The 24942-nt window shown below is 38.9% G+C and overlaps 2 protein-coding genes and 2 non-coding genes across 8 annotated transcripts; 3 read left to right on the forward strand and 1 right to left on the reverse strand.

Annotated features, from left to right (window-relative positions):
- The first annotated feature begins 152 nt into the window (after positions 1-152).
- On the forward strand, positions 153-15981 carry LOC121872367 (nucleobindin-2-like). Of its 3 annotated transcripts, none has more exons than XM_042375100.1 (11): positions 153-187; positions 2129-2258; positions 2772-2879; positions 3202-3309; positions 3959-4072; positions 4688-4897; positions 5248-5314; positions 6592-6772; positions 7197-7353; positions 8922-9260; positions 10280-15981. In XM_042375100.1, the coding sequence occupies exons 2-11, from the start codon at positions 2130-2132 to the stop codon at positions 10727-10729; spliced, it is 1863 nt and encodes a 620-aa protein (XP_042231034.1). In that variant the 5' UTR covers positions 153-187; position 2129; the 3' UTR covers positions 10730-15981. The 3 variants fall into 3 exon arrangements, with proteins under 3 accessions (XP_042231034.1, XP_042231036.1, XP_042231035.1); XM_042375101.1 differs by lacking the exon at positions 153-187 and adding an exon at positions 250-492; XM_042375102.1 differs by lacking the exon at positions 8922-9260.
- LOC121872368 (L-threonine 3-dehydrogenase-like) lies at positions 14969-24231 on the reverse strand. 3 transcript variants are annotated; one of them, XM_042375103.1, is made up of 11 exons: positions 24201-24219; positions 21211-21270; positions 20568-20691; positions 20322-20403; positions 19925-20040; positions 19615-19774; positions 18220-18327; positions 17830-17921; positions 17312-17425; positions 17049-17158; positions 14969-16685 (listed from the first exon to the last, which is right to left on the reverse strand). In XM_042375103.1, the coding sequence occupies exons 3-11, from the start codon at positions 20688-20690 to the stop codon at positions 16523-16525; spliced, it is 1068 nt and encodes a 355-aa protein (XP_042231037.1). In that variant the 5' UTR covers position 20691; positions 21211-21270; positions 24201-24219; the 3' UTR covers positions 14969-16522. The 3 variants fall into 3 exon arrangements, with proteins under 3 accessions (XP_042231037.1, XP_042231039.1, XP_042231038.1); XM_042375105.1 differs by having other exon boundaries at positions 21266-21270; positions 24201-24213; XM_042375104.1 differs by lacking the exon at positions 21211-21270 and having other exon boundaries at positions 24201-24231.
- On the forward strand, positions 22864-22937 carry Trnan-guu. Its single transcript has one exon. It is a non-coding gene; the product is annotated as a tRNA-Asn (tRNA).
- Trnam-cau lies at positions 23315-23386 on the forward strand. The gene has a single exon. It is a non-coding gene; the product is annotated as a tRNA-Met (tRNA).
- Positions 24232-24942: the final 711 nt, after the last annotated feature.

A 24942-nucleotide genomic window follows, 5' to 3' on the forward strand; every position in this document is an offset into this window, starting at 1 on the left:
TACCCAACTAAAGTTAATGAACTTCTATATTAATATTACCAATTCCGTATTTTTTTAAATATGAAAATTAAAAATATAAAGTAGTATTAAGCTTAAGGTAAAATGAGATAAAGGAAGAGATGAAGTAGCTTGATTGGTGGTTGGGTACCTGAGCTCATTGTTTGTGGTCACCCAAACAAACACGGGCGTGAGTATTAAACTCTCACTTTTTATTATTTTTCTCCCTTATTTAATCAAATTTTATTACCATATTTTGTCGATCAACGATTTATAAGGTCAATGAGATTAACCGGGAATATGAGAATTGACCAGAATTTACAGTGGTAGAGTAAAAGTGAGATAAGTTGAGTAAGGTTGACGTGTCACAAGGAAGTCCCTCACTCCCGCTCTCCTTGAGTTAACTCCACGTCACCCTCAGTTAAATCACTTCACTGTTCGCTACTGGTCACTGCTGACGTCCACCTGCTGGTCACTACGCCTCATTAACTAGAGGTAACTATACAGCTTAACATATGGTAGTGGTCATTAGCGGATAGTACTTTTTTATTTTTGCTGTTAGTGGTCATTGCTCCTGTTGAGTCCTGACAGCTGTTTTTGACTCCTGACAGCTGTTGATGGCCACTGCTGACAGCTGGCCAAGGAGTAATTTACTAATTTTTAGTTAATAGTCTTTAGAGATAGACATGAATATTGAATCAGTATAAGTACCATACAAATTTATATTGGTTCATCAGGTACATAGACCATTTAGGTATACACGAAATAGTGACTTGTGACCTGTGTTCTCACTGCTGGAGATAATAATATTTAGAAAACTTTATCTGTAATTTTGTGTCTGTGGTCTAGAGACTGAACAATTTTTCCCCATCTGTTATTTATTATGTACTCCAGGTATATGTTCTGTGCATCATATAGTTTTTAGTGTATGAGGTATTAATATAGCAATTAATGTAGTTATTGAAGGTGGACGAGAAGTAATTGACATACAGGTGAGTCATTAAACTTCAAAAGTCTTATGAAAATAATACACAGCCCAACCTCCATTTAAGACAATATGTTGAGAAAAGTTGGTAAATTTGCATTGTCACACCGTTCACTTTTAGCAAGTCAAAAATAAATTTTTCTAGTGTATTTGTGTTTGTTTAGACCGAATATGACCTTCATTTTTGGTGGAAGTTAGCCGTTTTTTTTTAGTGATTTTTGTTTGTTTGGCGTTTTCCGAAAAAAAAGTGGCTAAGCGACTAAAAAATACACAAAAAAACACTAGAAAAACCAAAACCAAAACCTAACCTAACTTAACTGACTCTCACCATATGATGGAATCGCCAATTTCTTACCTTATTGGCCTGGTTCTTGTTCGTCATTGCATTCTGGGATTCTTACCCAACGCCACATGTGCTGGTCTTTGCGATATTTACATTCTGTCTTGCTCTTAGTACACTTTACTGAGGTTGGAAGAACACCTTGCGATCGAAAAAATGCTATAGTTTCTATGTTTTTTCCAAAAACTCGCAATCTGCTCCATATACTTTAAGTGACATCCATCACAGACTTTCATGGTCGGAACTGAACTTGAATTTCAAAATATGAGACCCAAAATAAAACTCGATTTTGATTGGGCCAAATATACTCTGAATTAGCAAAAACGCTTTTGATTGGCCGCGTGACGTGTACGGGCACGCATGCGCGTCATGATTTATGAAGGAGACACGAGAGACACGCAGTGTTGGGTGAGAGGCAGACGATAATGGCGGGAAATAAAAGAAGAAAATAGAAATTTATTTGAAAAAGCTATCTCCATTATTATACATTTCCGCCGGTAATGTAATAGATGAAAATTATCTTATAATTAGACGTCTTATTCGAATATGATAATAGATTAGTGGTAGGAATGAACGGTGTGTAAAAGCAATAATACCGAAAAGTTTGTTATATCAAGGGTTCGTCAGATGTGAAACCTCCATCTAACGAACTATATAGATATGAAAATCCATCATATCGAAGCTATATACATTATATATAGAACCCCAAACTAGCTGATTATATAAAGAGAGAGAAGTCCATATATTTCTGGCCCACCCTGTAGTTGATGAGTGACTGAACTTAATATTTGTTGTTGTGTTTACAGCATGAGGTGGGGAGTATTACTGGCCTTGGCCCTGGCCCTGGTGGAGGCTTTACCCGTCAAGGAGAAGAGACCTGAGGAACACAAGGAGGAGCAGCAGCATAAGGAGGGTGAAGAACAGTCAGAGGATTGGGTGAGTCTTAACCGAGCGGACAAATCACTCGACTTATGTACCATAAACATTTTGATTGTAAGTTTAAGGTGTAAATTTATTGCCTCTTACACCTGATGGATCACCTGGAGGTTAAACACTATTATTATTTTCATTACATCTGATGGCTCATCTGAATATTAAATACCCCATAATTAATTGGATTACACACCTGATGGCTCACCTGAAGATTAGCCACCCTAATGTTATCTGGATGTTAGGTTAGCAGTAGGGTGGTTGATCTTCAAATAAGCTGATGTGTGTAACCTTCATGTGACTCTCATTGTGTGACTATAAATATGATTTATTTCTTACTGTGGTTGTGTGTTGGCAGGTTTCCTTCTCTGATGTTCCCCTTGTATAACACAGCCCCCAGTCACATTTCACACCCCCAGTACACTAAGTAATACCCACATCCATCCTCCTAAAACAGTCACTATATTGTAACTAAACAAGACTGGAGTCCCTAATAATGTGTATGTGTGTTTCTTCCAGGAGTTAAATTTGGAGTATGGTCGATATCTCAAGGAAGTCGTACAAGCCCTGGAGAGCGACCCAAGCTTCAGGAAGAAATTGGAGACGGCTGAGGTGGATGATATCAAGGTAATGTTGAGTACAGTATGATATTGACTCAACCGTAATGGATGTGGTGTTAACTCTTTTCGGACATAACCCACAATGGGTGCGTCCAAAGTAACCACCCAGTTGTGGTTCCTGTCATTCAAAGGGTTAATACATATGTTAGGTAGCCCCTGTGAGTAAGACTAAATTCATGGTGGAACTATTAACTCTTTGCATCCTGGAGGGTTAAACCATCATCTTCAAAAGGTTTAAAGTCACTCGTTATTCACTGCTGTTGTCACCACTCACTGTTCCTCCGACTGTAACTGTGACATTTTAGTCCATGTTATTCGTCACTTTTCAGTCTGGTAAGATTGCTCGGGAACTGCACTTCGTGGACCACAACGTGCGTACTAAGCTGGATGAGCTGAAGCGGCGAGAGCTTGAACGTCTCCGCCACCTGGCAGTCAGGGTAGGTACCAGGTGTTTGTGTTATAGAGTTGAACTTTTAAGTGCACATAATGTACTTTGCCTTCATTGTAATGTATTTAGATGTACAGTACAGTTGGGGTCTAAAGTTTGCTCCTTCATGGTGGTGAAACTCAGGCACGGTAATGAGTCTCTGAACTTACTCACTTACCCTGACTGTCATCTGATGCGAGTGTGCTGTTTTATTTTGGGAGGTACTGTAATGAACTTTTGATCCCGACTGTACATAGATGTATTTCACTATACTGTATATATAGAATTTATTTTTGCCTGGAATACACTGTGTTGGTGACAGAGTAGTGTTGAACAACAAGTTATTATTAAGTGATTGGAAGAGCAAATTATTTTTCTTCTGTATCTCTTTTATCACTACTTTACTTTTTATCTTATTGTTTCTTGTCTTTCCTTAATTCTTTGTTTCTATTGTTAAGTCTTCATTCATCTGTTGTTAATTCTTTCCTCTCATCACAATTATTATACATCTGTTGGGGCTCCTCCCATCCCACTTCTTATTCACTTGTTGTTCCCTCCTTTCATCCCTTTCATTATTTACCTGTTGTGTTAATTCCCTCCACTCATCCCTCTCACTTCACACCCGCCTACATTTCTGGTGTTGTCTGCCCCTTAAACAGGAACACGAGAAACAGACGGGCGTGGACCGCAACTTGCTGAAGGTCCCTGTCCATATAGACCACAAGAACCCCACGCGGTTTGAGGTGGAGGACTTGAAGAAGCTCATCATGAAGGTAAGATTTAACCCAAGGGACTGAGTCAACCTTCTCCAGTCTCTAGCTAACCAATGGAGATCCTCGAATACTGTACTGTATATCAAAACCTCCATATAACAGGACTATAATACAGATGGAAGTCCATTTATCGAGGGTCCATTTTAGATGTGACCCCCCCCCCCCATCTAATGCACCCTTGATACAGCATAATGGATATTTATCTATATTTATAAACTAGTTTGTTAGATGGAGGTTTCACATCTAACAGACCCTCGATATAATGGACTTTCTTCTCCATATACAGTACAGTGTAGTGCGTTAAATAGAAGTTTCACGAATAAAATGTTGGGTATCTGACTCTGGTATACTAATGTACAGTTCACATATCATGAGATGTAGAGAGATACAGGTGGACAGTTACTTGTAAAACCCATTCCTGTAAAGTAATTTCCAGCCACCCAAGAATGTATCTCAACATAACTAGTATTACCAGAAAGAGATGTCTACTGTACTTAGGTAACCATAAAATGGCTTATTTTGTAGCGATTTTATTATATATAACAAAACACAATTGTGGCGGCAAGTGACGAGAATGAATGATTTATATAACTTGCACTGTATATATCCCGACAGACCACAGAAGATTTGGAGAAAGTCGATGAACAGCGTCGCACTGAGTTCAAGACTTACGAGTTGGAGAAGGAGTTTGAGCGGCAACAGGAGCTGTCTGCGCTGGACGAGAGCCACCGCAAGACGGCTGAGACGCAGCACCAGGATGAAGTGAAGAAACACAAACAGCATTCCAAGTTACATCACCCGGGCTCTAAACAACAGCTGGAGGAGGTAGTGTGTTGTGTTGTGTTTTGTTGTCGGGTTTTGAGTCCTGTAAAGTGACGAGAGACTGTCTACTGTACTGTGTAACTTTTGTAGTAACATTTACTGGAGTCATTTAGTCAACTTAAGAAATGGTTTAAAATTCCAATAACCAGACCTAATGGGAAACTGTAGATGTCAGATACTGTACCGAGCTTACATTAGCACATTTTTATAATTTATTCAACACTATATTTATTTTCCCATTGGTGTATATTTTTCCCCTCTCGTAACTTTAGCTTCGGTGTGTGCATTGATATTGTATTAAATTTCCAGCAGATGATTCCAGTACAATACATTAAGGTTTGTTCTCATTGCAGGTTTGGGAGGAGCAGGATCACATGCAGCCTGAAGACTTTGACCCCAAGACTTTCTTCCATCTTCACGGTGAGAGGTTGTGCCGGTGGTGAGAGTCATGTGTCCTAAACCTGGCTTGTTGAGTACTTGGTCCATTAGTCCCTGTACAGTAATGTGCTTCTGAGCAGTGTATATGTTGTTATATATGTCTCTGTTGTGTGTTTGGTACATAGTGTGTGTCAGAGCTGGGTATATTTTTTGTATCCTGTAAGAAGAATCAGCCCAGCAAAATTTCACTGGGAAAGGGGAGGTTGAGTGGTGAAGGGAGTTGGCATTTATCCTTGGTTCCCAAAGTAACTTGTACTAAGGATTGCCGTGAGAGACAGTACAGCTGCCTCGTGTACCTTTTGTTACTAACTGAACTGGGAGAAAATTTAACCTTGCTTAGTCTTTCACCAGTGTCATGTCTGAAGGTATAGGCAGTGTCATATTACCAATTCATGAAGTACCCCTTTTTACATATCTGTTGAGACATTGTTACATAACTATATTTGACAAATTTCATAACCGAATGACAGACAGATCACATATCGAATGACAATCTAAAATAACTGTTGGCGGTATGTCATTCTCCAATTGTTACATTCTCAAACTAAATGTAGACTGTCGGTTTATTGTTCATGTCTGTCAACTTCATAACTTATGACAATCATTTCCGTTAGCATGAACGCACAGTTATTTTAGATTGTCATTCGATATGTGTTCTGTCTGTCAATCGGTTATGAAATTTGTCAAATGGTTATGTAACAATGTCTTAACGGATATGTGAAAAGGTGTACTGTACAGTATTTTGTCAATTTCTTGTTTTAAGATAAGAACACCTGAGGGCAAATCATTCTCACATGACTGTTTGTGCCGTGTTTGAAGCTCCTGATGGTCACCTGTTTAAGTCTTATCCCTCACAAGCTTTCTTAGTTTTCTTGATATAAGTGTTGATAGATGTAAGTACAGGAGTTGATCCCAGTGCTCCTGTCTCTTATCACCCATACTATTTTTATTTTGTCTTTAATTGTTGTTTGTATTAATATGTAGACATCACTGAAGAGATGCAAGAATGGAGGAAAGATCTTGGAAGAGAAAAAAATGCAAGATGGAAAAATTGTGAGAGGAATATTATATCTCTATTTAGGAACATACAGAACCTTATGTCTATCTTAATGGATTCTTCATAAGCCAGTGTGTGTGTGGGAGATGTATGGAGTAAAAATAGTACATATCAGAAGTAACTTTGTGAGGGGATGTACTACTTGTGATGAATATTGACCATTAGAGTTAAAAAGTTATGGTAATTAATTTCCTTTCACCAGATCTGGATGGGAATGGCTTCTGGGATGAAATAGAAGTGAAAGCTCTGTTTAAGAAGGAACTGGACAAGATGTACGATCCTAATGCCTCTGAGGACGACATCAACGAACGCTACGAAGAGATGGAGAGGATGCGTGAACATGTCTTTAAAGAATCTGACATTGACAAGGATAATCTGATCAGGTTAGTAAACTTTCTTTTATGCATCAGGAGAAAGTGATTGGATCATCCACTAGAATTTGGCAAAGTAGTATTTCTAGTAGGATACTTTATACACTGTTGGTGGTAATGGCTCTCCGTGGTGCATTTAGTAACCAAAAGTTGTGGAAGAGTTGGGACACCTGGGGTAAAGTCTTGTCTTGTTCCACTTCTGTACAATTCTCAAGTACTCAGCATCCAGGTGAGTGAGCCAGGGATCTGATGCTCACTTGCCTTACCATTAGTTCTCACACTTGTGCTGCTTTTATCATTTTTAAGATTCCTTTGTGTGTGTGTGTGTGTGTCTGTCTGTCTATGACCATTGATGAAAGATGTTTGGTGAAATTCAACAAACTAAGACACGTAAAAATAATTTGAGTATTGGTATTATATCATCCATTTATTACAGCTTTAGAGAGTTTGTGGATCAAACCAAGCGAGCAGAGTTTGAGCAGGACGGTGGGTGGCAGGGGCTGGACGAACAGGAGATATATTCCCAACACGAATATGAGGAGTACGAACGTCAACGCCAAGAGGAGATCAGGCGTCTTGTGGAGGCTGGAGCAGTGAGTGATGATGTGCACTTTAGATTCCTGGATGGAGATTCTTAATAGTTCATGTGTTTGATGCTTGTCTTACTTGTTGTGAGAGTACCTTTTACGGGTTCAATTAAGATACATATGGTATAAAAATTAGACTAAATGTCAGATATGTACAGTCAACTACTAGAGTTTTGTCTCCCTCCCCCTCCCCCCGGAACCAGGTACCTTGAGATTCAGACTCAGGAATCTGAAGTGTCTATGGACAGAATAATGTATCAGTCTACTACTTCGGGTTTGCGAATCTGAATCTCAGGGTTTGTGTTTCAGGGGGAGAGGCGAACAGACGTTAGTACTTGACTGTTTTTGGGGCTTTGCCATAAGGGTTAGTGTAGTGTTTTCTCAACCACAGTACATTAATGTGTAAGATGTCAACATATGAACTTTTGAGAGTCTGGGACTGCACTTTAGATTTTGATCAATTATTGTGTGGGTCTTTTTATGTGCTTTTTTGCTTCTTGTTAAGTTACAGTATTTTCAAACAAAGCTTGTACTGAAGTTCACCAACTACATCTGGTTAGTTAATACACAAAATGGTTACTTTAGTTTGAGTTAGTAATAGTGACTCTTTATAGATGTTTTTAGAGTACAGTACAATACTGTACTGTATTAGTTACAGCATGAACAACATTGTTTGAAAATACGGAGGTGTACATTTGCATTTTGTTTGTTTCGCCTATTATTTTTATTATTTTATGACTTCTAGATATCAGAGCCTCACCCCTCATCCTCAGCTAACAGTGAACCAGACCTAAAATATTATTATTATTGAAACATCATAGTGGAATTATTTTTTTCTTTTTAACCTTAAAATAACATTGTGGCAAGTAAATAAATATCTTGTTGATTCACAGTGGTTCTTGGTCACTGTGAGGCAGAGGGTCGTAACACACTGCTGTTTGGCCATCATTGTTTACCATGTGTTATTTCATTAGACTTGGGTGTATTGTCATGTTGTTGCATTATATTACCAGTGTTTGACTGTTGGGCACAACAGAGTATTTGCATAAACAATCATGTGAAAAGCACAGTACTCAGTAATTTAAAAATATAAAAAAATATCTGAACTTTCTACTGATGGGCTCTTTTATATCAGCATCATTGTTGATCTTATGTGCATTAGATGCTTAATGAGAAAAACCACCACAAGGATTACTAGTTAAATGGATCCCATGGATATATTTTGTGCTAGATTTTGTACAATAATTTGCATCATGAGTCTTAAGCCCAGATTTGGTGCGATTTACACTGAGAATATGATTTCAAAATCAATACAATTATATGAGTTACATGTTCAGTTGCTGTAGAGTAACTCCCTGATTATTAAGTTTTGTGGCTGTACCGGTAGTTATCAATGATCATGGTTTATAGAGTACGTATACTTATTGTATCTTGTAAATGCTGAAAACAGTTGGCATTGACGTAACAATGGTGAACCGTGCTGTTGTGACCTCTTGTTTCTGGTGAGTTGAAGGTGTAGCAGGTGTAGAGGCTGTGATATAGGAGCATGTGTGCAGTGTTTCTCCACCCTGTAGATCCCACCCCCACCCGGCTACCATGGGCTGCCACCTGCCCAGCCAGCCATATACCAGGCTGGAGGACATCCTGGGTCGTATGCTGCCGCCCCTCAAGGACTGTCTCCCCCACATGCTGTTCCTCAGCATGGGCAGCCACCTCAGGTCCACCCTAATGCTGTTCCTCAGGGGTACCAGGCAGCTCCTCAGGGGTACCAGGCAGTTCCTCAGGGGTACCAGGCAGTTCCTCAGGGGTACCAGGCAGTTCCCCAGGGGTACCAGGCAGTTCCCCAGGGGTACCAGGCAATTCCTCAGGGGTACCAGCAGGTGCAGTTTGCTCCTCAAGGGGTTCCTTACCAGGTTTGTTTTTACCCTATCATTCACAGTTTTGCTTGTTGCTTGTTCATGCACTTCGTTGATAGCTTCTTTGGTAAACTGAAGTTATGTTTAGCTGAAAGTAGGAATACTGTACGGTGCTGCATATAGTTTAGAAGTTAGTGTGTGTGCTTGTCCTTATAGGGGGTGTGATGTTCTCTACAGATTTATTAAGTGGGTTGTTAAGTTATAGATGTGTATGTACAGTACAGACCTGTGTGTGTGTGTCTACTGAGACATAATGATGAGTTCCTGAAACATGAATCATGGTCTTGGTAAGATGATATTGCTTGAGGATTGTTCTTGTGTGTTAAGCTAAAGTGGACAGGATATTGATTTATTTTTTCTGTGAAGAGAATATTTGTTACAGTGAAGACTTGTTCAGTCACTGGTCACCACCAAGGAATTTTTCAGAGGTCAATACTGTTGTTCTGTATAAGTGGGATAAATTCTGTCATTTCCTAAGTATTAATAATGTTGATTGAAATTCCTGTTTTTACCATAATGGATCTTTGACTGCAGTACTAAACTTTTTGTTGTAATATTATGATGAATGCAATAAAAAAATATATAGAGCTAAAATGTTGTGAAAAAACATAATAGGGTACAGGTAAACTTCCTGGGTGTGAGTGTTGAGCACTGAATGTTAATGTCACTTACATACATTGTCTCTTCTGTGTAGATCATAATAATAAAATGTAAGTCTTTTTGAGGAATGAAGTACAGACAATGGCAGAAAGAACACAAACTTATACATTGTCATAATGACGACAGTTAGCTCATTCATAATTCTCTTGGTATTATTATCTCTATTGTTGTGGTCAGGGATAACAAAGAAATTTTAGTAGTGTTTTCCAAGTCATATGTTTATATTTTAAGTTTTTCTTCTAGTCCACATACTGTCAACATATTCTGTCAATCCTTTGTTATTGGTGAGGGACTTTAATCTCAAGGCAACAGTGTGTGTGTGAATCTTATCCTTACATACAACTTTATTCCTTTAGCAGGTCCCAGCTCAACCTGGTCAACACCCCCAGGGACAGGTTCAGCAAGGTCAGCCCTCTGCAGGACAGGTTCAACAGGGTCAGCCACCCCAAGGAAATATACAAGGTCAGCCTCCCCAAGGGCAAGTTGTACAGGGTCAGCCCCCACAAGGTCATCTTCCCCAAGGACAAGTCGCTCAAGGTCAGCCAGCTCAAGGACAGGTTGTAAATGTTCAACCGGCCCAAGGACAGGTCGTGCAGGGTCAGTTTGTACAAGGTCAAGTTCCCCAAGGACAAGGTGTACAAGGTCAGCCTGCCCAAGGACAGGTCTTACAAGGTCAACCTCCTCAAGGTCAGGTAGTACAAGGTCAACCTCCTCAAGGTCAAGTACCTGCTGTAGGTCAGGTTGGTCAAAACCCTCCACCAGTAGCAGGCAATAATGTGGGCGGACAGCCCAGAGCTGGAAAGTAAAGTCTTAATGACAGTTCCTCAAGCCCCTGGACACGACAATGACTATCTCCACAAGACGGCTTATTTACTTGCAAACACACTGATGCATGGATCACAACCATAACCCTGGTGATGTTTAGCTTCAGGTGATGGTTGATTGACTTAAACTGTTAAGAAGCCAAAGGTTTGTTCTGTTGTTTTGATATGTCTCTTCATGATGTGGTTGTCTTAACACCAGGAAGCAGGTGTCTACCACTAATTCTTATTATAAATATTATGCCGAGATAATCGGAGAAGTGGAACTCTGAATGTGGGGATCTGTAATGCGCTTGTGGTAAATGAAGAAGGATGCATGTGAGGGACACTAGCTGAGGGTAGCTGTAGCCTATATAAGGTACATGGCTGATACAGTACACGGCATGGTACAACTTGTCAGTACAGGTACAATCACCTGCACTTATTCCAGAAACAGTGAGTGGCGCATTTTGTGAGATATGAGTTGTGTAGAATGCTTACCTAGCATCTTGAGTCTGGCTACTATTGTAAGGTTTCTGAGGGCCATTCCAGGAGTTTTAATACAATGTAAACAAACACAGTTGCCACATCTCGCAAAATATGCCAGCCAGTGTACAAAGTATAAGTGCAGGTGACTGTACATACAGACTTTTAAGTCACTTCTGAGAGAATTTTGTGTTACTCTTTTTATTAAGTTACAATGTATAGCAATGATCAAATAATGTTTTTACTTTTGTTTAAAATAGATGTACTGTATTGTGGTATAGTAGTTTTGGCTGTCTGGTCTGTATAAACTTATCATCCAAATGAAAATTCTCAGTAGGCGTTTTGCAGAATATCAAGTTCAAGTCTTTATCAGTTGCCAAGGTCTAAACTGAACATCAGATATGGCAACAGGTGTATGGTGTGCTACTTAATGTTGTCATCACCACCACAGCAGTTGTTTTAGAGGGTTTTATTATGCGAGTATTGTTGGGGGGAAGTGTAAAGAAATAGCTGCTATACATGGTGGCTGGAGGATCACCGTGTACAGTATACTGTGTTTACATTTAAATTACTTTTGTATACATATTTTGTCACCGGACAATTTCATCACCGTTTTTATGGCTTATTAAAACTTTTAAAAGTAATTTACTTGAAAAAACTTTGAATTTTCTTCCTGTTCAGTAATTTAATAGTTTTTGGTAATGTGGATGCTAAACTATTTATTTTTTTTAAGAATTATGTTGTCCACATGATATTTCCTTATTCTTCAAAAGACACATTTTTCTGGGGCAGGAGTTTGGTCTGCCCCAAGCGTAACTAATTCATGATACCTTAAAGAGCCATGGATGATCATCTCCAGTTGTGGCTTCAGATTTATGTGTCCACTTGTCACACCGTAATAAGAATGGCTGACACTGACCATCTCTGAGGTGGATATTCTGTTCTGTGATTTTGTCATTGACTTTGTATCTTTTGTCTGTAAAAAAATGACTACTGTAGTATTTTTGATAGACTTGTACCGTAGTTGTTAAAAATTTGACAGTGGAGCACACTCAAATTTCTATGTTTGGTATTTAGAGTAATACAGTACAGTATTTAGCTTTATACTATTTAAAAAAAATGAGCTGTCACCTGTAATGTAGCAAATGTTGAGGAATTTTACAACTATGTTTGCATAAAAATTAAGTTAACTATAAATTTAAAAGTAACAGTAGAGTGATTAAGAAAGGAGGAGGAGGTAGATTCTGGTAGTTATAAATTCTTTCTTTCCTACAGACAACAGTGCTTCCAATTTTAATTGGTAAAGAACTAGCACAAATTTTAACGTGGCAGAGATGTCTCGGTGCTTTATGTTACGAGGCCTCCATGGTGTAAGGTTAATTGATAGGTTTATAATTGATGTACCTCTGGTCTTACCTTGAGGCCAGACCGGGTTGTCGCTGTCTTCTCCTTCCCAGTAGTGTCTGGCAGTGGCACTCCGGTTAGGGCTGCCCTTCACACCATTGGCTGAAAATTTCTTGGAAAATGCAATGTACTGTACAGTACTTACTTCTTTATAATTTATCTTTTCATATTTTCCCCCAAAAAATGTTTAATATGACACTGATGAAGATAACTTTTTTGATAGTTGAAGAGCACAGGATATGAAGAGGTCTTATTACATACTGTATTGGGTGAAGATGAACCAAGCTTACAATACTCAGCATCTGCCATATCGGGTACTGTGTTTATTTATTTATTTATTTATTGTTTATTTCAATGATCACAAATTCAGCCATAAATATTTGCCAGTACCTGTAGTTACAATTAATGGAATTTTATTTTTGAGTCCAAATAATCTTGATAATTAATGTAATAATGTAGACTTAAAAAACAAACTGGATTGCAGTACACAAATGCATCATTTGGATATTTATTAATTTATCTTTTCTTGTGTTAAACTGATCTGCAAATTATTGAATTACATCTTCGAGTTATAAGATTTATGCGAGAATTTGCTGATCTTCAATGTTATAAGACATACAAGAAGATGTTACAGATTATGGTACAATAGTTAGATGGCTGCATAATGTTAGTGTCAAAAGGGGTTTGTGAATTGAGTTTGTGTTGCATTTTATTCTAGAATCTCAGTTGGAGAATTAACATTAGTGTCAGTAGAGTGTTTTAGCCTGCACAACAACCTGGGGATGTGTTTCAAAGGTTAGTGACTTGGAGAGCATCTTGGTATTTCTGATATGTTGTGGAGCACTATACAATACTGTACTATACCTTGTAGACACCATCAATGAGTACAGTGGTGTCACATCTCTCTATCATATTTCTATATAAACTATTGAGTATAATGACTATACCCATAACCAGTGTGTACAATGTAAGTCCAAAAGTATGATATTTAACCCAAAGAAATGTAATAAGTTACTTTTGTGAGGGGCAGAGGGATCACATAACACATTTTTTTCTTACAGTACAGTTGGTAGTGCCACTGTGTGTATTCTCTGTTGAGTGTAACTCCCAAACACTTTATGAGACATTTAATTATTACTCAGCTGGCTGTGAAATTTGCTGTTTGACCAATAATTTGCTTCTAGATATTTTAGGAAATAATGAGATATTACTTACTGGAGAACACACACACAATGGTTAATTCATATGAGTCAGTCAGTCATGGTGCATCAGCTGTAACACTGCATAATGGAACACACGCTATGACTACACCAGGAAGTAAAAGTAGCATTGTAGCTATACAGTAAAACCTCCACATAAAGGATTTCTCTGTATAATCCATTAGATGAAGGGTTCACATTTAATGTACCCTTGATATAATGGACTTTCCTCTCCATACAATCCATTTAGAGGTTTTACAATAGAGGTAATTTGTGAACAGGAAAGCTTCAACTTTGTACCATGGATGGAGTTTGGTGGTTAACTGTGCCAAACACAACATTAGAATTACCAGGTGGACAAACACCCGAATTTGTAGCTTTTACTCGTGTAGGTTACACAGTGATCTGGAGGAGGATCACATGTGTGTATTGGGATCCTCATCTACAACATTATTCACAACTATGGCATAAAGACTTGTATCCTGGGGTCTTGTCAGGTGTTAGTCAATCTCTGCAGCAGCTCGGTAATGTGTTTGTTTCTTTCATTATCCAATAATTAAGGGTAATGTCAAATTGTTTTCCTCTAGACCTCAGTCACTACACTACTCTTCTCAGGTGTTTTTAATACACTATACTGGTAGATTTCACAACTGTGTATGTAATCATAGTGACATCAGATTTGTCTAGATTTTAAATGATTATCATGTTGTATGTGGATAATATATGTATGGCACAGTAAATAAACCCATAATTATTACCTAAATAAATGGGAAATATATTTTTGGTCAAGGTGATGTCTTTTTATCTTGAGAGGCAGAAGAGCTATTTTGAAAAAAGTTAATTGATTCTTTTATCTTCGGGTAGATAACTCGCATACGAATATTTTTTCCTGTTAATTCTTCTTTGCATAATGTGTCAGCCTGGCAATCTTCCCCCTGGTAGTGTACAGGAGATGAATAACAAACACTGTGGATCAACTGTATAGTACTGTGTTATGAAGACAGCCAAATGTTGACTTATTTATATCAATGTGAATACTGTATTATGGGATTTGTTGATGTACAAGATAGTTGTTGTATCTTTTATGACAACTAATGTTCTCATGCTCATTAAATTTTACTCTTGAACAAAATAAAATTTCTTTTTTTGAAATTAAGAGTTGAAAAGTTTCTTACTTTGTTAGAAACACTTCGAGGGATACAAGCGCACCCATGGTGGTGTGTCTTTAGGTTGAATAACAAAGTATAGTATTAGGTTCAGTTCTGTATTCACAATTAAATTACAACTACTCAGCATGATGGAATTTGTGTGACCTGTTAGATTCTATTGCACAAATCAGTACAGTACAGTTAAGTGATATATTACACTATATCCAAACATTAACATATTTCCTATGATTAAATTGAATAACAGTGATTAACAGTTCTCCGTCATGGCAATTCACTCTTATCTCACAATATTATGTTGTTTCTTTGCATCTAAAGTCAGGTTCTGGTGTTGACTGTAGGCCACTCATGCTGTATGTGTTACCTTATATAGTAATTCTTATACTGTATTAAAATAAGTTTTATATGAACATAAAATTAAGGATTACAACTATTCACATTCCATGGTATATTGTTTAATCGGGTGGATAGTCAGTGTTGTGAAGCATGAACAGGGCAGCACACTACATGGTGATAGTCGGGTGTTCTGTTGACGCCCCGGACCCAGAACCTAACCTAACCAAACTTTACACAAACAAATCCATAATTATTGTATGAAAATTTGGGTTCAGTTCACAAATCCGAGTTAGTAATATTAGTTTTGTCCTTCTGTCTAGTGTATTAAAGGTGCATCACTTGAAGGTGTTGTGTAAATTGATGACTGATGCAGATGTTCCTGGACAGATGATTCTGAAGTGGTATGAAAACATTTGAAATACTTGATGTGATCCACCTCCTGGGACTGATGGTGGTGTTATATGGTATCTTGGACCGACAGCTCCTTGTGTACTGTATGTTGTGTTTTAGATTGTTGCTGTGTTATTTTTTAATTAAATTTCAGAGGTTTAGTTATTTTTCAGTAATCTTTGTAAACAGAATATTGTTTATTTTATGAAAATGTATTGTTTATAAGTGGAATGTTTATAGGAAGATTATGAATGAAATAAACTTGAATTTTATATTATGCTGCATTTTTCCTAATTCTTCCAGTTAGTTACTGTACTTGCAGAGGAAACATTTGAGCTTCAGTTACGTGTCAAACCAAGTCTTAATGGCTTGTCACAGGTTCCCACGATCATTTTGTCCTGGTAAAATGAGTGAAGACTTTTTTAACTATTTTCTTGCTGCACCTGAATTAAATCACCAAATGAAAGGTTTGCCAAGTTGCAGCCTCACAGATCGATCTTGTTATTGTTGTTATATTTATTATTTATTTATTTTTTTTATCACAATACGTATTACGGAATCCCTCTGGTGTGAGGCTTATTATTATTCCATCTTTCAGCACAGAGAGAGATCCAACAAGTGTTCTCAGATCTGTTCATCAAAGTTACCATCCTCAAGCCAAAGATTGAAGATATTTGATGTATGAAGTTCTGAATTATCGAAGGCTATATGGTGAAGGAAAAACACTGTGGTAAGGAGCATCCTGCTGTACTAACACATGGGTAGAGTGACATGTTGACTCATACACCCAGCAGCTGTCATTAGGAGGAGTTACGAGGTCAGTGCTGGGGGTCAAGGATGATCTTGCAAGCGGCACCAGTCATGAGAAGGTTGAATGCGTGAAGGTACTGCGTCATGGGCAGGCGGTGAGACACTACAGGGCCCACATTTACCAGTCCGTCAGCCAGCAGCCGCTCACACTCCTCCCATGTGTGGAAGATCCTGATAGACAAGAAGATACTTACACAGGGAACCGAGTGATAACAGAATTAGCACTAGAGGTGTAAGCTGGGTATGGTGAGAACTGCTATGTGAGGAGGGGTCTAGGTAAGCAGGAAGATGAGAATGGATAACATAAAATGAAGAAGGTTGTGTATCTATGGTTGTGGATGGTCCAGAAATATAGAAAGAGAAAGTGAGGATGTTAATGTATATAAACTTAAAATGGAAGGACAGGAACACCAGCAGTGAAGAGAGGACAGGAAGGAGCATGCATCTACACCTATAGAAAGTCTAGCAGTTGGTAACAACAGTGCTGGATGGTTTGGGAGTGAGGGAAAGGAGAGAACTGACCAGGGGACTTACCTACGACCATGGACAGTCTTGAGGGTGAGGGACTTGAAGACAACATCAGTAAGAACATTTTCAACGTGAAGTGGTTCTTTGGGGAGTCCAATAAGCACCATCTGCCCACCCTGGAGTTAATCACACTTGTAAATAAACATGGCTCCAGAGATATTTAGAATTTATACTGGGGTGTCTTCTTAAGGAAAAGCAATTTCTGAAAGTTAATCTTTTGAATTGTATTTAACTATGGCATGATTTGCCGGAAGACTAAAATGACCCACCTTGCGTAGCCAGGAGAAGGACTGGTTGAGGAGGGAGGCAGCACCACTGGCTTCTACTATACGTCCTACTCCATTCTTGTTACTCAGATTCATCACCACAGATGTTATGTTCTCCTGTGACAAGCAATAGCATTACTGTAAATGGCAAGTACCACACTGGTCCTCCAGCATTGTATTATCTTTATTTTGTTGAGTAGATTTTAGGGGCTAAGTAAAAGTTAATGGTTTATCCTTGAGTTAGGTGTCTCTCCTGATATTAAGGGTATGTACAAAATGTAAGGAATTCATTCGTGTAAAGTTGTCTCAAGCAGTGTCAGAAAACTATATACTAATACAGTACTGTACTGTATTATATAACCTAAACAATACAATACTGTAAACAAGTGTAAGATGCTATCTGATGGCCTTGGTTGGTAAACGATGGCCCTATGTTGTGAGAGGTCGCTATAAATTCACAAAGTCAAAATAGTCTCAATCACAAATGACAAGTGACTTTGACCTTTATGACCTCATCTGACCTTGGCTCCATTGATGACCTCAGTAGCGCCCATCTGTAAGGCCAAGCTCAGCCGCTCGGGGTCCACGTCCACCCCATACACCTCTCGAGCCCCTGCAAAGTAAAGATAGTTTGGATAAGGTCAAAGATCAAAATGTAGTCAACAAGGTCAGACATCAAGCCCCCTCGGGGGCAAATTAAATAAAATTAAATAAAGACGGTAAACAAGGTCAGAGATCAAGACACAGTAAACAAACAAGGTCAGAGATCAAGACACAGTAAACAAACAAGGTCAGATATCAAGACTGATCCATCATATACAGTATTCTCCCTAACAGTTGAGTTCTGCTCAGTGTTCTCCATCTGGTTTATCACACAAACCAGCAGCAGCAGTATGGTCAGTGTGACATACCTATAGCCTTGGCCACAGCGATAGCAAACAGTCCCACAGGTCCACAGCCCAGCACCAACACGTCCTCCCCAGCCACACTGATATTCTCCACTGCATTGTGCGCCACACCTGTCACCGAGAAGAATACACTTAATATTAATAAGTTTAAATGATTCCACAACGATGTTGTAACAGGATGTAAATTCAAACTCAATGTCCTAACACAACATTTATCACCACATGAAAGTGTACATACAGGGTTCATCATTCATGCTCTAAATATTACATTTATTTACATGCTGAATTTATTGTTCTAATGTACCATAAAGTAGAGGTAAAATTTCTGGCTGTATTTGGCTTAAACTGTATCTGTCTTGACCAGACTGATGGAGGTTTGTTTGTATGAGAAGATGGTTAAGTGGTGTAATGCAGCCAATGACAAATTCTTGGTTGACTGTGCACACCCCGCTCAGAGGTCAGCCATGGGACTCGAACTAGCAAGTGTTGAGCAGTTGATGTTATAATGTTATCACTGTACTTCAACAACTAAGGTTTTTAAACATGTGACAAGATTAGTAATTACACTAGTCCATCAACAGTTAAAAATTATGGGATGAGACTCTTGAGATCAAGAAAGTAGTACTGTCTCACTCAGCTGCTGTACAGTACAGTACTCAGTATTTTTGTTTTACTGGACATAGTTTTTTGTGTGTTACTGTATATCAACTATAGTGGTACGTATATTTACCCACTATTGGTTTAACAGTATACCCTTATATGCAATTATGGTACAGTACTGGACAACTCGCTCATCTTTACAGTCATGTTTTACTCTGCTGTCATATTTGAGTTACATCTCAGGCATTAGAAGAACATCAGTAAAGATCCCCCCAAAATTATGAAATACTATAGTGACAAAGTTAAACTGAACATACACCCAGATCTTTATCTATCTACATTTCTCCTATCTCTATGCACAAATAATTCTGTTTCCACCTGTCATTAGCAAGACTAGTGTGGCCAACCAGTTATGACAGGTTTTTTAGGTAGTTAGATATTATAGCTCGGTACTACAGTAATTAGAGAAAAGTTGTTAAATATACCCATCGTTGGTGGTGGTGTTTATATGTACAGTATTTATGTGTCTTGAGCATACTGTACGTCACTTCATACACTAGACAACAAATATTAAAAGTTACGGTTAGCCCCCAGCTTACAGTACTTCACCTGATGACTAAACACCCTTATGCTAACCTAACCTTACATACCCGAATGTAATGAAATCTAACTTAACCTAAGTAAACCAAACCTAACCTAACCCCCCACATATCATTCGGGTATTTAATCATCAGGTGAAATAAGCTGGGGGGAAGGGGGTCGTCTAATCTTTAAGTGATCCAAAATTCTTCCTCATACCCATGGGCTCCAACAGGACGGCCTGGTCTGGGGTAAGGTCCCTGGTGAGTACGTAGCAGAAGCGGGCCGGCACACACGAGTACTGGCAACAGCCCCCTTGGTCAGTGCCTCTTCCGTGACCGTATTGACTCAACCGCTGACAGATGTCACCACGACCCTCCTGTAACACCCACACCTGTGTCAGTACGGCTGTGTCCCTGGCCCTCGTTGTCTTAAGTATGATAGTTTCACTTGAGTATGATAACTTCAACTAAGTATGATCATTTCACTTGAGTATGATAACCTCCAAGGTATGATAACCACCTCTTACCTTACATTGGTAACAGGTTCCACAGTAGTAATGGTTCTCAACAGCCACTCTTTGACCCAACTTGACCTCTGTCACCCCTGAGCCCACTGCCACCACCTCCCCTGTTGCTTCGTGACCTGTGGTGAGGGAAGATCAGGTTTTTGTATTCTCTCTGTCTGTCTTATATTTCTCATTTTCTCTCACATGCTTTCTCTCTCGCTTATTATTACTCATTATCTCTCATTAATTTTATTTCCTCTTCCTTTCACTCACTCCGTCTTTTCTCCCTCTTTCTCTCTCTCTCTGACACACATATACACACTTATTTTGACACACTCACTTGCTAAAACACACACACACACACACACACACACACTCGCTGACACACACACATTCAATCTCTGACACATACACTCACCAGGGATGAAGGGTACTGTAGCAATGACTCGTGCCACATCATTCCACTTCCACAGGTTGATGTCAGACCCACAGATGGACACCTGAAACACCACACACCTGAAGTGGCTGAACAGCATACTAAACCTTCCGGTACACAAGGAGGCAGCATGGCCGGTACTGCACTCGACCGCATTACATAATAGTTAACCTGACTTGATATATGGTAAAACTGACGTGAGGTTAACATGACATGAAATGACTTTACCCTATCGACCTTGATGATGACGTCAGCGGGGCCTGGGACGGGAACGGGGCGGGTGAGAAGGGTGTATCCTTCATTCTCTTTCTCCTTTAACAGGCAGGTCATCTCCTCTGGTACTACTGCCATACTGATGGAAGGAATAATAACGAAAACTGGATTACGTGAAGATTAGACAGCCCAGCTTATTTCACTTGATAATAAACACTTTAACTTTACCTGGGTGAGGGTTGGCTAGGTTACGTTAGACTACGGTACTTTAGCTTATAATAGAGTATTACTAGGATAAAACATAAAAGTAAAAACAATTATCAAAATTTCAACATTACGGCCACAGAACCTTAATCACCATGTCGAGGACAACCTATACGGATATTTCGAGCAAAAAATTTTTTCCGAAAAAATTAAATTTGCTAAAAATCTCAATACAGTTTAGGTAGTTCTCGGCATGCAGATTAAGGATCTGTGGTCAAAAATTGAAATTCTGAATATTAAGTGTCCTCATATCAATTAGCATAATAAATTATCAAAACTTCATGGTCTAGGGTACTATTTTAATAGATTAGGGTTGTTTGGTTAGCTAAGCTGCTAAGGGACTAATCTTAATATAATCCCAAAAACTTAATATACAGCACCAGATCAAACTAACCTCTGTAACTATGTGAAAATCTTGAGCAGCGTCTATATAAACAAAGAACAAATACCTTATCTGCAAAAAAAAATTACTTTAATGATGTTTTAAGCTTAACAGTACAGCTCAATGTAATAGGACCGTCGTGTGTGTTGGATACAGCCGCACAAGAGTACTGGGAGTCTGGGGCAGACGCCACCTGATGCACACACACTCTACCTTTGGACCACACACACACACACACACACCCCTTGCACTGTATATCGTTCACACACCAAACGAAATACAGCTTAGGAACATTTTATACGCCAGAGAAACATTCATATACCATTCACATAAAAAAAAATAAGTTTCAGGATTTTAAGAAGATAATCATTTATCAATCATCCACGGTTGAGGTATACCATTTTCTCTACTATTATGGTTTTTATTTCCAAGTGAGTTTTCAAAATATCATTCACATGGACACTACTAGTTGTCAGATTAACATCATGTAAAACGTCATTCACTAAAACTAACTGATAATTATTAGGATTTACCGCACAACGATAAGTCTATAACCCACATTAAATAGATAAACTTATTGATAAAACTAATATACAGTAGTATACTGTTTGTTTCACCTTAAGATTAACCACCACAGGGGGATTAGGTTAGATAAGCTTAGTTTAAGTTAGACTGATGAGGTTAGGTTCAATTTAGGTTAGGCTAGATTATGTTGGGGTAGTTTATATAAGGTGAAATAAACTGAGGGCAAATCTTTAGGTGATCCACACTAAAATTTACAGCAAGGAAAAAACCAGGTTTTATGAAGACGTCTTAATCTTAAAACTAACCCAAACTTAATGAAAAGTACTAAAGTAGGTGAGTTATTTAACCATGTTATCTTATGTTATCTCCAGGTCGTGGGTGAGGCGATATTCAGGTTCGAGGCGGCCGCCTTTAACTAGATAACATTGTTGCCGTAAAAAGTACACGAGTTTTTCACAAAAATATCGACTGCAATTGTATGTATATATATATGGGTTTTATATCTTGAAGTGTAAGTAATAAGAGTGCAGAGGTCTTATTCCAACTATATCTTGTGCTAGTCAGGCCACACCTCGATTATGCGGTTCAGTTCTGGTGCCCTTATTATAGAATGGATACCAATTCACTAGAGTCGGTGCAGCGAAGAATGACGAAAATGATTCCGGGACTTAGAAACCTTCCATATCAGGATAGGTAAAGAAACTAAACTTGCATTCCCTAGAAAGACGAAGAGTGCGGGGAGATATGATAGAAGTATTTAAGTGGGTGAAAGGAATCAATAAAGGGGATATAGATAAAGTTCTTATAATATCCGAGCAGGATAGGACTCGGAGCAACGGATTTAAGTTGGATAAGTTTAAGTTTAGGAGGGAGATAGGAAGGAACTGGTTCACAAATAGGGTGGTGGACGAGTGGAACAAGCTTAGCAACTTTGTAGTAAGTGCTGGAACGCTGGAAAGTTTCAAAAGGAGGCTAGATAGATTCATGGATGATAGAGAGTGGTAGTAACTCTCGACAGGAGCTGCCATGCACAGGCCAACCCGCCTATTGCAGACTCCTTATTTTCTTATATTCTTATGAAACAGTGCTTCGTGTCTGATCAGCAAAATTTATGAAGGTTGACACACCATGATAGTACATGCCTCCGTGGCACAATTGGTTAGCGCGTTCGGCTGTTAACCGAAAGGTTGGTGGTTCGAGCCCACCCGGGGGCGCAGTTTTGATAATGTTACTCGCATTGCTGTTAAGCGAATAATCCTGGTTGTAATGCAAGCATTCATGCGATCGCCACGAAAATATCTAAGGCAGTGTGTATACCCTTATGATGAGACACACCATGTGGCTAACCTGGCACCTGTAGAGCCACAACTCTGAAGGTCATTAGTAAGAGTACTGATTTATCGTCTACTGTGTTTTGTTCGTGGCTACATGTCCTTAAATGTCAATTCTTCAGAACATAGCGATGACTCAGAGGGTTGTCCTATGAAAAGGCAGGTGATATATAACGCAAACAATTACTAAATAATTCACAACAAATTTATCAACAGGTAAATATTTGAGAAAATCTCATATGGTATAAACTTAGAGCAGGAGCAGAGTGGCGCAGTGGAAGCGTGCTGGGCCCATAACCCAGAGGTCCGTAGATCGAAACTACGCTCTGCTACAACTGTGTTTTATTGTCTAACTCTTAATATGTTAACTTATAAGACGTACAAGTTTAATTTATAGATTCAACCTCCTTTTCACAGTGGTCCGAAACATAAGTTCATTGTCAATATTCTATATACACAGGACCTTTTCACACTCGGGTTCTTTTAATAGTAATCATCATACTAATCACAAACCTTAAAGCCCTCCCCAACCGTTAGTTGTAATCCCCAACCATTAATATTCGTTCCTCCTTCACTCATATTTCCGAGAGATGTGTCAGAGTGAACGGTGCCTGATGGTGAAACAAACTAGAGTGAACGGTGCCTGATGGTGAAACAAACTAGAGTGAACGGTGCCTGATGGTGAAACAATCTAGAGTGAACGGTGCCTGATGGTGAAACAATCTAGAGTGAACGGTGCCTGATGGTGAAACAATCTAGAGTGAACGGTGATACACTCATTTTTTATTTTACTTTTATCCTCTTCATCATTGATCGGCTCGTTAGCCGCTTGGGCGATCGGTCACGTCTCTGTCACGCACTGTTGGCAAGTACTGGGCATGCACCGGCTCCTGAATGTACCTGAACCCGCTCCAGTGTTGGTCAAGTCTTGTCTTGAAAGAGCTCACACTCGGTGCCGTCATAACACTTTCTGGCACATTGTTCCAAGAGTTCACAACTCTCACTCCGAAAAAGTTTGCCCTAACAGTTTTCTGGACTTGTGGCTTCTTCAATCTTGAGCTGTGACCCCTTGTGGGGCGAGCGTCCGCAGCTCCAAGTAAGGACACTCGACTGAGTAGTGCCCCCTGAGATGCTTAAGTAACTTACTGTATACACCTCAATTTGGTCGCCCCTTGCCCGTCTGTAGTATAAGCTAGGCAAGTTCAGGCGCTCCAATCTCTCAGGGTAGTTGAGGTGCCGAAGGGCAGGCACCAGTCTGGTGGCCCTCCTTTGAACATTTTCAACCAACTGACAGTCCCTAGCATATCTCGGGGACCAGATGGGGTGACAGTACTCCAGATGGGGAAGCACTTCAGTTCTTATATGACTTAATAATTTATTTGCCTGATTTACCTTCTTCTCGCAATGGCCCGAGAACTTCAGCTCATTGTCAACATACACACCTAGGTCCTTCTCACATTCAGTTGGGGAAGAATTTAATTGTTTGGGAAGAACGTGTACGTCATTTATGCAATTAAATTAGAAAAGTACACGCCCCCGCCATCTCTTGGGAAAAGACGCAACTAATACTATTTAAATGACAATTATCAGATTTTTCTTCAGATGGTTCGGGTAGGTAGTTTAGAGATTTATATTGATTAAATGGCATTTTTTACGTTTCTTTACAATAGTTACAGTACATATTAATGTAGTAATAGTAAACTGATGTATTTAATAACGAAATTCAATAGTAAAATGCAATATTCCTTATTTATTGAGTACGAAACATTAAAAGTGTTATTGAATACATTTTACACTCGAATTTTATACAAAAATCATGATAATTATATATTTATGCTTTGGCGACGTTAATAAGTAGTATAACTATTAAGAAGAGACGTAAATAATG

This window comes from Homarus americanus, unplaced genomic scaffold (assembly GCF_018991925.1).
Source record: "Homarus americanus isolate GMGI-L3 unplaced genomic scaffold, GMGI_Hamer_2.0 scaffold24050, whole genome shotgun sequence".
Lineage (NCBI taxonomy): Eukaryota > Metazoa > Arthropoda > Malacostraca > Decapoda > Nephropidae > Homarus > Homarus americanus.